The sequence below is a fragment of the Populus nigra genome, chromosome 15 (genome assembly GCF_951802175.1).
Source record: "Populus nigra chromosome 15, ddPopNigr1.1, whole genome shotgun sequence".
Lineage (NCBI taxonomy): Eukaryota > Viridiplantae > Streptophyta > Magnoliopsida > Malpighiales > Salicaceae > Populus > Populus nigra.
Window position 1 is genome coordinate 2178428 of NC_084866.1, and position 13438 is coordinate 2191865.

At 33.1% G+C, this 13438-nt stretch overlaps 1 protein-coding gene across 9 annotated transcripts; it reads left to right on the forward strand.

Moving 5' to 3' along the window:
• The first annotated feature begins 6929 nt into the window (after positions 1-6929).
• On the forward strand, positions 6930-11758 carry LOC133674492 (uncharacterized). Of its 9 annotated transcripts, none has more exons than XR_009835240.1 (7): positions 6933-7263; positions 7907-8331; positions 8547-8861; positions 10090-10193; positions 10282-10914; positions 11085-11194; positions 11298-11758. XR_009835240.1 is itself a non-coding variant. In XM_062095616.1 (5 exons), exons 1-5 carry the CDS (start codon positions 7257-7259, stop codon positions 10331-10333), a joined length of 903 nt encoding a protein of 300 aa, XP_061951600.1. In that variant the 5' UTR covers positions 6933-7256; the 3' UTR covers positions 10334-11758. The 9 variants fall into 9 exon arrangements, 3 of the variants coding, with proteins under 3 accessions (XP_061951599.1, XP_061951600.1, XP_061951602.1); XR_009835239.1 differs by having other exon boundaries at positions 11320-11758; XR_009835238.1 differs by having other exon boundaries at positions 10282-11194.
• Positions 11759-13438: the final 1680 nt, after the last annotated feature.

Consider the following 13438-nt stretch of genomic DNA (forward strand, 5'->3'; position numbering starts at 1 on the left):
ATATCGGGTTTTGCGTTGATGATCCATTTTTTCTTCCTTATTTCCTCTTTTCTCTTTGGTTTCAGAGCCTTCTCTTACACATTTTTAAACAGTTCTTTGATTTTTTTTTCTTTTATATTCGATTCCTTTTTTTATTGTTAGTTTTTTTTATTATTTTATTAATTAAATTATCTTTTTAATTGCAATAATTGAATTTTGTTAACCTTTCAAGTCACGGGTTTGAAAGATTTGACCGGTTTGGCTTAAATTTTTTTTTCAAGTCTTTTTAACAATCGATGTTTTCTCATTCCATCATTCTATGAAGTTATTCAAATCTCATATGACAAGTCACATGTTTCACAAGTTAATCCAGCTTGATCGAACCTAATATTTTTTTTATTTGTTATTGTTGCTAATTTTTTTTATCGTATTATCAAATTAATCAAAGTTTTAACTCGACACTTGAATTTCTATTACCTCTAAGAAAGTTATCATCGCCTAAATTTTTTTTTACGCTAAAAAAAGGTTTGGTCAACAAAAAAAGGATTGGTTCAACACGTGGTGTCGTGTGGGTCACAAATCTAGTTAACAAAAAACTAAAAGAAGAGGTAAAACACTATTTACTTGAATAATTTTTTTTATTCTTATTTTGGCTTTTTTTTACAATCTATTTTTTTATTCAAGTTCAATTCTATCCTTCAAAATTGAGTTTATTGGAGATTGGACTTCATTTTTTTTTTAATTTACTTTTTATAAGGTTATCATACTCTCATGACTCAAACTATAAGTTTGACGGGTTAACTCGGTTGTCTCGAAGTTTTTTTCCCTTTTTCTGATTGATTTTTTCGCTCAGTTTTATCATTCAATATTGGGTTGATTGTGAATTAGTTCTTATGATTTGTTTCAGTTTGCTTTTTATGAGGTTATCTCTATCTTATGACCCCGGGCATGAGTTTTGACGAGTTAACTCGGCTAACTTGAGTCCTTTTTTTTCATGTTCTTTTTTTAATTATTTTTTCAATTTCAATCTCATTTTTCAACGTTTAATTTATTGGGGATTGAGTTTTATAATTTTTATAATTTATTTTTTATAAGGTTTTTCCAATTTCATGACTTAAATCGCGGGTTTGACGAGTTAACTCGAGGTTTTCCCCCCTTTTCCAGCTGAATTTTTTCTTAATTTTATCCTTTAACATTAGGTTGATTTGAAATTAGACTTTGTGATTTGTTTTGGTTTATTTTATATGAGGTTATCCTAATCTCATGACTTGAATCACAAGTTTAGTTGATTGACCCGAGTTAACTTAAGTTGTTTTTTTATCCTATTTTTTATCTATTTTTTTTTCAATTTCATCTTTCAACACTGAGTTTATTGAGGATTGAACCTCATAAGTTATTTCAATTTATTCTTCGTAGGGGTTTTTCCGATTTCATAACCCGATTCACAGGCTTGACAGGTTAATTCAGGTCATTATTTTTATTGTTTTTTAATTATTTTTATTTTTTTCATCCCTTAACATTGAGTTTATTGGGAATCAAGTTTCATAATTTATTTTGATTTACTTTCTATAGTGTTATCATAGTCTTATAACCTGATATGCGGAATGACATGTTAACTTGAGTTGACCTAAATCGATCCAATTTGTTGTCGTTTCAATATTATTAAAAAATATCGACCTAAATCGATCCAATTTGTTGTCGTTTTAATATTATTAAAAAATATCATCTTGCATATTTATTTTAAATCAAAATATATTTTTATCAGTCATCTAAATAATTTATGAACCCGTTAAGTTGATTATGTCACATCAAGTCAATTTCTACATAATTTAAGTATTTTTTAACTAAAAAAACATTAATAATATCTAAATATTATTTTATGTTAATTTTTTTTATCCGTTTCATGGCACAAGGCAATCTAATAGTGTAGCGCTAACAAATCTAAGAAAAAACAAAGCCATGAGGCAAACATTGTGTTCTTGAAAGTTAATGCAACATTTCATGTGCACGGTCCCTCTGAATCATAAACATTATTTGAAACCCCCACACCGAAAAAAAGTGAAAATAAAAGAAAATGATTATGCCATCTCAACTTGGCGAATAACCTAGATTCTTGGCCACTTTGAGCTTTGAATTGGATTATTTCTTTTTTAATGTAGAAAAAAAATATTTAAGTATTATTAATGTTTTTATATTTTTATAGTAGAATTTCTTTTAATTATATAGGGTTAATATCATCTATTTGATTTGATAAGTTCAAAAGCAATACTGAAAATTAGTAAAAATATAGTTTGACTCCAAAAAAATTCAAGACAATATTTTAAAAAAAATACTAAGATAAAAATATATTAAATCAACTCGAGTCAACTTGAGTTAACATGCTAAATTCACGATATAGATCATGAGACTATAATAACCCTATATAAAGCAAATCAAAATAAATCATGAGGCCCAATTTTCAATCAATCCAACATTGAAGGATAAAATTGAAAAAAAATCAATGACAAAAAGACTCGAGTCAATTCGAGTTAACATACTAAATTCATGATCTAAGTCAAGAGATTAGGATAACCTCATAGAAAACAAACCAAAAATTAACCCAAGTCAACCTGGATCACCTTGCCAAACCGTAACTCGAGTCATAAGATTAGGATAACTTTATATAAAGCAAATTGAAAAAAAAATATTAAACACAATACCTAACCAACCCATTGTTGAAGATTAAATTGGAAAAAAAATTCAATCTAAAAAATGACATGATAAAATGACCCGAGTCAATCAAAATTAATTCGCAAAACTCGTGATCTAGATCATGAGATTAAGATAACCAAATATAAATTAAATTAAAATGAATCATGAAGCCTGATTCCTAATCAATCTAATATTGGAGAATGAAATTTTAAAAAAAATACTAATTTTTTTAAAAAACTCGAGTTAACTGGATTAACTTGTTAAACTTGTAACATCAGTTATGGAACCGAGATAATTATATAAAAAATAAATCATCAAACTTAATTTCTAATAAAAAAATATTAAAAAATAAAAAAATCATTTTTAAAATAAATTATTTTTTGTCAGCCGCTGTTATGTAAAATCACCACCTCTTTTATATTTTGTTAATGCGGTTTACTGGCAAATCAATAGCAAGATTAATGAACTTGGATACAAAGAAATTTCATGCGTGTGTCCATCACCCCAGATAGCACAAGCTTCTTCGACTGAAATTTCATGCACGTGTCGTCCATTACCCTCAAATAGTTCAAGCTTCTTCAACATGAAGAACAATATCATCACTAATCTCCACATCTTCAACTGACATTTCTAATGGCACGAACACTTGCTGATCAAAAACATATTATGCTTGTGCTCGGCACATCAACAGAGAGACAGCAAACAAAATTCTTGCAAACTAAACTAAACTCTCATCAATTCCATGAAATATTGCTACTTAGTAACATCTAAAGTGTAAATGGTTGCTTGATATATAGTCGGGGGACTCTCTAAAGCTTAAACTGGTAAAACAGAGAGAAAAGAGGTGAACTAAGAGGGGATCAAGGTGGGTGATTAATTTAGATTCTTGCTTTTTCTTTCACTTTTTTCCTTCTTTTTTCTTTGTTTTTTTTTTTTTTATTATAAATGGATTTTTCATTGATCAAAATCAACCGAAGCAAATTGTTTACAAGGTTTGGGATTTACAATAGTTTCTGCATGATTCTTGTTTCGTGGATTTAAGAAGATGCGTGGAAACAATTGTTTTTTCACTTAAAAATATATTGAAATAATATTAAAAAATTAATTCTAAGCAAAAAAAAGTTGAATTGTAATATATTCTCAGTGAAGCTACAAGAGATGAATAGGTGATCATATACCCAACAAAAAGAAAATATTTCTCATTTTACAATCTTTCTCATAAACCAGGTCTACATATGCCAGTTCATGTATCATCTCCGCAGGCGATGAAGTGCCTTGCCCTTCTGAGTTGTTATTGTTAATCTACTAATTAGATCAATTTGTATTTACCTTAGTGCATGCATAGTGTCCGAGATTGCTTGGTCATTTTGCTACTAGCAGTGTGTGGCTTTGTGGCTCACCTAGCATTTAGCTTTTCTTCCCCAAGTTTTTGAGAGTGGTTTGACTCTTATTTGAAAGATCGATGGACCGAAAAGGTTATGTTTTGGAAAAGTAGTTTAGAAATTGAAAAGAAAAACATTACACGACTTTGAGGTCGCCAGTTAACTATTGTTACGTGTATGCCAAGTAAAGAGGACTGAACGGGATTGGAGAGAACAAGAGTACTACCTCATCAAATGAGATGCTGCTGCAAAAATTAAACCGTAGGATTGAACAATTTTATTATTATTTTTTATCATATATCCCATATGCACGTTAACAATAACACCGAGTTGTCTTCTTGTTTATATATATCAAATGTTACCTTAATGCGCTATGAGAAGAGGCGTTAGAAGAAGATGCATGGGATTGAACAAGAACTAATTTTTATCATAAAATTATATGCTCAGTAAAGTTATTTTATCCTCATATATCAAATGCTACTCGGTCGAATGAACTCACCAGATGAAAAACGATGGAAACATTAATTGTGAGTTAAGCACAGGATAGGTTGAAGAAGTTTATTGAGGAGAGTTTCATTCCCACCTGCTAGCTTGACATACGTACAACTGTGTTAGAGATGGATTTGTAAAGGAGGGCTCTGTCAACTCCGCCTTGTTTGTTTATACAGAGATAAACAAAAGTGGAGTGTCCCACATGTCTTCTCTTACACTTGCTTGATTATCGGGTTTTGCAAGAACAATAATTTGGATCTTGCTGTGTGAATACGCTGGATGAGATGAAAAACAAGGGTATTGAACTGGATGTTGCCGTGTATTGTGCTCTGATTGATGGATATTGCCATAAAGGAGACATGGCAAGTGTAAGCCAGCTTTTCTCTTAACTCTCCTCGAGGTTGGTTTATCTCCAAACACAGTAATATTCTACAGTTCCATGATAAGTGGCTTCAGGAATCTCCAGAATATGGAAGCAGCGCTTGACTTGCACGAGAGAATGATGAGGGGACTCCTTGTGATTTACAGGTTTACACAACGCTGGTTTCGGGATTGCTAAAAGGTTAAATTACTCTTTGCATCAGATCTTTATGCAGAGATGCTTGCTATGGGTATCTATCATGCCTGAATTAATAACTTCTAGTGTTCTTATATGCAGTCTTTACAATAAAGGACAGCTAGAGAACGCACATAATTAAAGTTTTGGAAGACATGGACACCGAATGCATGAACCCCAATTAATGTCGACAAAGGTCTTGTTCCTGATGATACTACCTACGATATTCTTGTAAATGGAAAAGACAAAGATGGAAATCTCTTTTCAGGAGCTTCAAGTGTTCGAATCCAACCTTGTAATTTTCTTTCCAGATCATCCTGCTTCTGATTCGGGCTGAGTTAACTGAGCTGAGATATGGTCCTTCAAGATACTGAAGCGCATCATGATCAACATTAGTCCGTACTCCGTACCAAGTGTTAACCATACTTTTGGTACAAAATTTAGAATTTCGTGGGTAAATGAGAATGTTTACTTTATTAAATATGTTAGTTTTTAAAATTATAATAATTAATTTATTAAACAAGATTTTAAATTTTAGTTTAAAACTCATTTCATCATGGAAAGTGATTTCATAGCCAATACTATTTAAAAGCACACAATATTTTTTTTTCTAATATAGAATAATAAATCCTTTCTTAATTACTTAAATATCTTCATATAATTTAGATTTGAGTATCTATTATGTCTCAATTTATAGGAGCAATTACTTTTTTATATATAAAAAAGAGAAAATATGCATGCATCAGTATTAATAGTTCTAATTAACAAGTCTTAATAAAATATTAGTCAGGAATTTTTATAAATAGTGCTTCAGTGCATTAAATATCTCATTATAACAATTATATCTCATTATAACAATTTTCTATGTAAATCATTATTGTTTCACGGATTTTATCTTTACTCTAGATTCATTAATCAAATATAATTGAATATTACAAATAAAGAAAGCCTTTATTAATAATAAATGTGTTTTACATTAATAAAATTAGTGTTACATATAATTAATTGATTGATTACAAGACATATTTACTAACAAAGTCAACTCCAAGATTTTATTTTTTATTTTTTTTAAATTCATGTTGTTTTTTTTCTTTTAAAATCAATGAAACGATAATATTTTAGGATTGGTTTGGGTTGATTGAATAATATTCGAGTTGACTTGATGATCCGGACCTTAATCAGGATAGGGATAACAATTATATTCACTACTCGAGTCTTTAATTTAAATTAATCTAAGAATATTTTTACGATAATTAATTAGAATGTACCATATATTTTTAATGACAATATGCACTAGCTTTTTTTTTTTCCATTCTAGTTATCAACCATAATTATAAAATCCACTACCATTTATAACTCAATCTAAAATGTAGGTTATAAGTTTGATGAATTAATTTTAAGTTATTTATAATATTGTTTAGAATTATATTCTAAATAGTATTTCATAAAAAATTAAAAATATATTTTTATTTAAATTTTTTAATATTTTTGGATCGTTTTATATATTAATATTAAAAATAATTATTTTAAAATAAAAAAATTTATTTTAAAACATTCCCGATAAAAAAATAACAACTAATACCCTACTCCAAATATGTCCAAAGCAACATTATTTTAATAATTAAAAAAAAGGATCCAATCGTGTTTTACTTAAACTCTAACTAGATAATGAGTTAACTTCCTAGGTGATCAGATTTAATCAAACCAGCTGGCATTTAACTTGATATGAAACCTGGCCAATTTCAAGCCGCTGATCATCAGATTAACTTGATGAACAAGTCGGGTAATAAGAGAACAATCAAAGAAGAATCCTTTTCCAACACAAATTAAGATTTCAAGAGATTTGGTCCAGTCCAATGGGTCCCGTTTTCCAAAATTTGTTATGGTAGAGAGAGAAGAGAAGAGCTTCATAGATAATCTTGAATCCCACGTCACGAAGGAGGATAAAACATTCCCTAACTTCTCGTCAATCCTTTGTTCCTCCCAATTAAATAATGCAAAAACAAAAACACTTTTCTTTTTAGAAAAATAAAACCTTTTTTTAAGGAAAAAATTAAATAAAAAAAGTCTCTAAATTGAAAATCAACCCCCATACTCCCCCCCACCCAAAAAAAAAAAAAAAATCTCTCTATGATCGAGCTTTTCACGGGTTATCAATGCAAGGTTGGTGAATTTTTTTTTTATCCTTCTTAAATATTTTTTTTCAATTTATACACGATTAAAATAAATTTATGTTCTCATTGAACTAATGAGATTTTTAATTTTTTAATCTTTCCCAGTTCACTGTATTCTATGTTAATTCGATTTAATTTGATTTTTTTCTCATGTAATTTTGATCAATTCGGATATTTTTTTTATTAATGTTTGATGTGTATTTTGCTATTTTGTGTTTAATTTCCTGGAAGGTGATTGCATAAAGAAATCTCTGTTTTTCAGGGTTTTTTCTTGATGGGTTTGACTTGTTAATGTTTTTAGGTTACTAAAGTTTGTGTTTTTAGCAGAATTGTAGAGTTTCTTTAGAGAAAGATCAAGTTTTTAACTATCTAAACCTGGGGATTAATTGTGATTATTATTACTTATTACATCTCACTGAGTAATGATATTTTGGTTTATGTTAATACAGTAACAGTTTGTTGATATACATATATGATTTGTTTCTGTTTTTAGGCTATATTTGTTTTGATTAAAAATATTTATTTCCGGCTCGGATTTTTTTTTTATGCTTGGAGACATAGAAGTTTCTGCAATGTTAAATGTTGTTGAAGTGGTTTCTGATTATTCAAACTTAAATTCCTTGTTGTTTCAGACATCGGCGAATTTGGGGATATCATGAAGTTCAAGAAAATAAGTAGAGTGGAGGTGTTAAGAAAAACACACTTGTCGTCATGTGCATGGCGGTGTGGTGAGATTATCTCGGGGAATGGACAAACTTATTGGGTTAGGTATGATGGTTTGTGGGGTTTGAGTAACGAGGATGATGTGGAGAGTGTGTCAAGAGAGGTAATTAGGCCCTGCCCTCCACCTGCGGATGTTTCAGATGGTTGGGCTGTTGGTGATTTGGTGGAGGTGTTCGATAATCTTTGTTGGAAAACTGCAGCAGTTATGAAGGTCATGAGGGGAAATCGTTGCTTGGTTAGGCTAATCGGGTCTTCAACAGAACTTCAAGTTGACAAAGTTAACATTAGGATGCGCCAATTATGGCAAGATGGCAGATGGGTTGAAATTGGAAAGGTAAGATATATTCCATTCTTCTCTACTGTTTTTTTGGTTAATAGTTTTTGGTTTCCATATTTGTGTTTGTTGTCTTTATGTACATGGTTCGTTAGCCTGGCTAACATAGTTTGCTTCATTTGCTTGGTCGGACTTCTGTCAAGCCAATTATGCATATTCACTTCCCATGTGCTGCATGTGTTGACTAATAATTATTTGTTGGCTACTGTTTCCAGGGTTCTGGCAGTTTTGAAAATGAGAAGTTGAATAAACCATCAGTTTTCAGTTGTTATCAGAAGAAGAGGTCTCTAATGCAGCAAGCCAGTAAGAAGAGGAAAGTGCAAGCAAGAGAAACTTGTTTAGCTATTGAGCACAACTTTGGTTTCCAGGAGTCTTGTGCTATGTCAGCTAGAACATCCAAGAAGGCATCCCCATTTTGGGCAACTCACTTTGAATCATGTAATGAAAAAGTTGACAAAATGAGAGCGATTGGGAAACAGAGTGAGGGCCCGCGAGTGATATCAGGGTACCCATCCTCATTCCTGAAAAAGGTAGATGCTGTTGCTTACCCACGAGAGTGTCTGGGTGAAATATACATGCATGCTTCCTCTAACAATCAAACAATTGGATCTTGTGAAATGGAGAGGCGAACACCAAATAATTTTGTCGATTCTTTTTGTGGAAGAAGCTCAGAATCTAATGATTCTGATAGTGATGCATGCTCCGTTGGTAGTTGTAGTGTTAATAGTGATAGTCCAGACAGACTGTTTAATTGTGTTGTAGCTGGGAATAGTCCTGATGCAGATACCCTTAGTAGTGATGCTGAATCTTTTTATGGCCATGGAGACAAGGAAGAAAATTGTTCCCTCCCCTTAGGAGAGGATGTTACAGTAAGAATCCATAGTTTAGAGTTGCATGCTTATCGTTGCACTCTAGGCGTGTTTTATGCTTCCGGGCCCTTAAGTTGGGAACAAGAAGCATTGTTGACAAATCTCCGTATCTCACTTAACATTTCAAACGATGAACATCTGATGGAGCTAAGGAACTTAATTTCTGCTGGAACAAGCATTCATATTTGTTAATGTTTCCTCTCCATTTTCTTGTTTTAAGGTTTTTTTCTCTTCTAGCAACAGGTTTTCTTTTGGTTTTCATGACCTCACATCATTGTAAGCAAGATGAAATTGTTACATTTTGTAGCTTTATAATAACTCTTCAATCTAGGTGATGAGCTGGTGAAAATTTGTAATTTGGATTCTTATTATATTATAACCTTTCCAGGCCCATTAATTTGTTGTATGCTTCTCTACGATTCTATGCTCCTTTTTCTACATTTTCCCATCCTCTCTTTATCCTTTGTTTTGCTTTAAGGAACTTATAACTGTTCTTTGGATGTTTCATCAGTCACACTATGCCAGAATGATGTGGCAGCTACCAAAAATGCAGTTCTTATAGTATCTTTAATTTTGCATGTATTTATGATCTGTGGTTTAGTAAATATTGTTGAGGGTGCTTACTCTATTTCACATCTGATCTGTGAAAAATTGCGCTTCTTCATCTGGTGTTTGGCATGCGAGTAAAGGGAGCCTGTTCATTTAGCATGCATGACAAGATGATTAAATGTTGTATCGAATGGAAATTGGAGGATTTGGTTGTGATGGAGTGTGAAACCCACATCAATATTATTTATGTCTTCTTGCCAATGGAACTCATGCCTATTGCTTCTCAACTTTCTTTCATACAGTTTTGAGGTTGTTATTGATGAATCCCTGCATTTTCCAGGGCCACAGTTGGAGGCATGCGAATTTTGCTTCCAAAGGTCTAAAGATGATGCTGGGGACCTGTGGTTCACCATCATTTTTCTGGCTCAACGAGTTGGGGGCAATGTTTGCATCTAGTTCTTTTCAATTATGCCAATTAGTGGCTGCATACTGACATCATTATTATTTCCTCTGATACCATAGTTCGTTTCACGTGTGCTGGGATCATGTGCAGAGTACTGGATGAATTAAAAGCAGAACTCTGATATGGCTGCCATGAGGAGGTCATCTTAACTCCAAGATTGAATCATGCACAAGATTTATCTTGCCCTTCTTTTTTGGGTACAAACGCATGTTCTCTTACTGATTACAATGTCCTTAACTGCTAATTTGATTTAATACCCAAGTTTCCTTCAAAATATGGATCCCTTCTGGTTTTCTTTTGGCAGTTTATGTTTTATAATGTAGTACTGTTAGAATTGGAGTGGAGTACTCAGTTGGCTGCTGGTAGTTTTGTGTAAGAAGTACAAATCTACTTGCTGATTGATCAGCCGTCAAATCAGTAAATATGCAAGTCATATTGTCCATGGGAAAGGAGGGTCTAATGAATTCTTGCTATTTGAATTGTTGGGGTCCTAGACATGGGTTTCAATATTTGGTTGAAATGGCAATGTATGCTGGAATAGTGACAGTCTGTTGGGCTGTTCTGGAGACCGAGCAGCAATGTAGGCCGTGGAACAACAATAGGGTTTGATTCCCTGAAGAAGCATCCGGAAACATTCATTGAAGGATAAGTTTATTTCCCAAAATTATGCTCTTGATTACTTTGACAGCACATCACCAGATGGTAAGTACTGAAGTATTATATAGTATATGGATTTATTTGGCAGGTTCCCAAGTATTCAGATTTTGAATGATATCTAGAAAGTAACAATGTTAGAACTTCATCAAGCATTGATTTTCGTATGAATTTGATCCGAAGTAATGATTAACTTCTAATTTTTTCATCTCAAATAGATTGCCCTTTAATATGGACGCATTAGGTACAGCTTGTAGTCTCACTGTGGCCAGATTTCTAATCAATATTCCGAGGCAGCATCCCCATTGAAGTTGCTGTTGGGGCTTTGGTGAGAAGTTCAAAGTTTGTTTACAAGTTCATTTATCATGTCCGATACAGTGCCAGCTGATCAGAGTATAGATTCCCCTCTAATATGGATGCGTTAGTTACAGCTTGGAGTCTTTCTGTTGCCAGATGTCCAAGCACTATTCTGAGGCCATTGAAGTTGCTGTTGGGGCTTTGGTGAGAAGTTCAAAGTTTGATTATGAGTCCATTTATCATGTCTGATGCTGAGCCAGCTGATCAGAGTCATTCTAAAAGATGAACGTCGATTGAAGTGATGACATGAAATCCCTTACTCCATTGTGGAGACAGGAGCACTCGAAATTGGCCCTCATTAAGCTTGCTGTATTTGAAACCGATTATCACCGGCTGTGGTTAGATTATTTCCCATTGTGATTCGTGATTTGTTCCAATTGTCAATGCTTATACAGTCTGATCTGTTGGTAGTTGTAGTTTTGCAAACTGTTTGGTCATAATGTAGCAGCTAGTAGTACTGATGCAGATAACCTTAGTAGTGACGCTGAATCCTTTTTACGCAGATAACCTTAGTAGTTGAAAGAATTAATGGCAATGACAACTGCGCAACAGTCTAAATCAATATATTTCGTTATTTACCATAGCCAGCAAGAATTTGTAGAAACTTGATCCATCATAGCGGATGACTTTTGGTTTTCATTCTGAATTACACCTCAATCTCATTAATTTTTGACAGATTTCTAAATTATCCAGTGTTGAAGACAGCATCTCCATATCAGATTCACTGTTGGTTGTGAACAACTTCTTGCGTAGAACTAACTCAGAATAAATTAGACAGATCTCTTCCAAGGCATGGGATTGCTGCTGCTTCTTTTTTGGTGAAAGTGATCAGGAAATCTTGTTATTAAAGTTGGTTTTACAAGAGGCTGACAAGTGATGGCTGAAACACCACATAACCTAAGAAAGGCATGTTGAAAAAGGAAGCAGAAGGATGAAGACAATCATGGGTTGTTGCAAAACCCGCCAAAAAGCAAAAATCATCCGGCAGCTCATTAGATTCTATCACAAAACTATGTGCCCTCTTCAACTATCACAGAGCAGGAAACAGTAAACTAACTGCAAAATGAAATCTGAAAAAAAGAAGAAAAAAAAGCAACACGAACTCAGTAGACAAAGATAGGCAGACCAGAGTATGATACCAGCAATACAAGAAGGATCACACGGGCACGAAGGATTTGTGTACCAGGCATTTCACAAGAGATTAAAATCTTCCTCCTGAGAATCTCAGCTAAAACGATGAATACATGAAGAACACTGCCTCCAAGCATATTCCCTAGCGTGTGATTACATTAGCTACCAAAACCATTCTAGATTTTACAGATGCCTCCTTCAGTCAATAACAAAAACAAGATAGAAACCACCCCATAATTGTTCAACTCTAGAAAGCTTCCAACCCTGTAGGATCCAGTGTCCTCTCTGCTTGTAAACTGTTTCAATGAAAGGGATGCCTTAAGAGTTTGTATACACAGACTTGTGTTGCTGCTTTTCTACTAAGAATTCTTTAATCAATTTTTGACAAAAAAAAAAGGAAAAGAAAAGCTAAACATGCTACATTGATTGAAACTCGGACCTTTTGGTCTCAACTTTTTCTCATCCTCATCTAGAAGATCAAATTTCACTACTCTGAAATTACGGGCTTTAGTGAAGTTGTTCTTTTTCAAACAAGATTTCAATCTCTTCTCCTCCTGAGAACTGCTACAATTTAAAGCTCCATCATCATCTCTTGATAGTGGAACAACTAATTCAGCATCACTCAAAGTGCTTTGTGATGGAAATGAAGAGCTTGACTTGTTTCGGCGATTTCTGTAATCGCAGACTACTGGACGATGCTTGGGTGAGCGAAGTTTCTTTGGAGAATCGTCAAAATGCTGCTGAGTCTTCACCTCGAAGTGAGCCTTGCCTAATGATTGACCGTCAGGGCATTGTTCAAGGAATTGCTTAATATTTGAGTCATCTAAATCCTTTGGGAAAATAGCATATTCATCTTCAAACTTGCAATCTACTTTAGCTCGTTCTTGGGATCCTGGAGGAGATTGTTTCTCCGCGAGTAGATGGAAGTCTTGTCTTATCTCAACCGAAGACTCCAAGGAGTTCCCTTCTTGAGGAAATTGAATTAATCCATCAGATTTTTCCCACCTAACTTCTTGTTCAGCCCATGCTAGACAAATTTCGTCGTACCATGGAAGAAAATGATCTTGTTGCTGCATAAGAGAGG

Bases quoted from the DNA above. Each gene is read 5' to 3' on its own strand.
- LOC133674492 (XM_062095615.1), top strand. The intron at 8,332-8,546 runs GTAAGATATATT...TACTGTTTCCAG, and splicing joins GATGGGTTGAAATTGGAAAG to GGTTCTGGCAGTTTTGAAAA.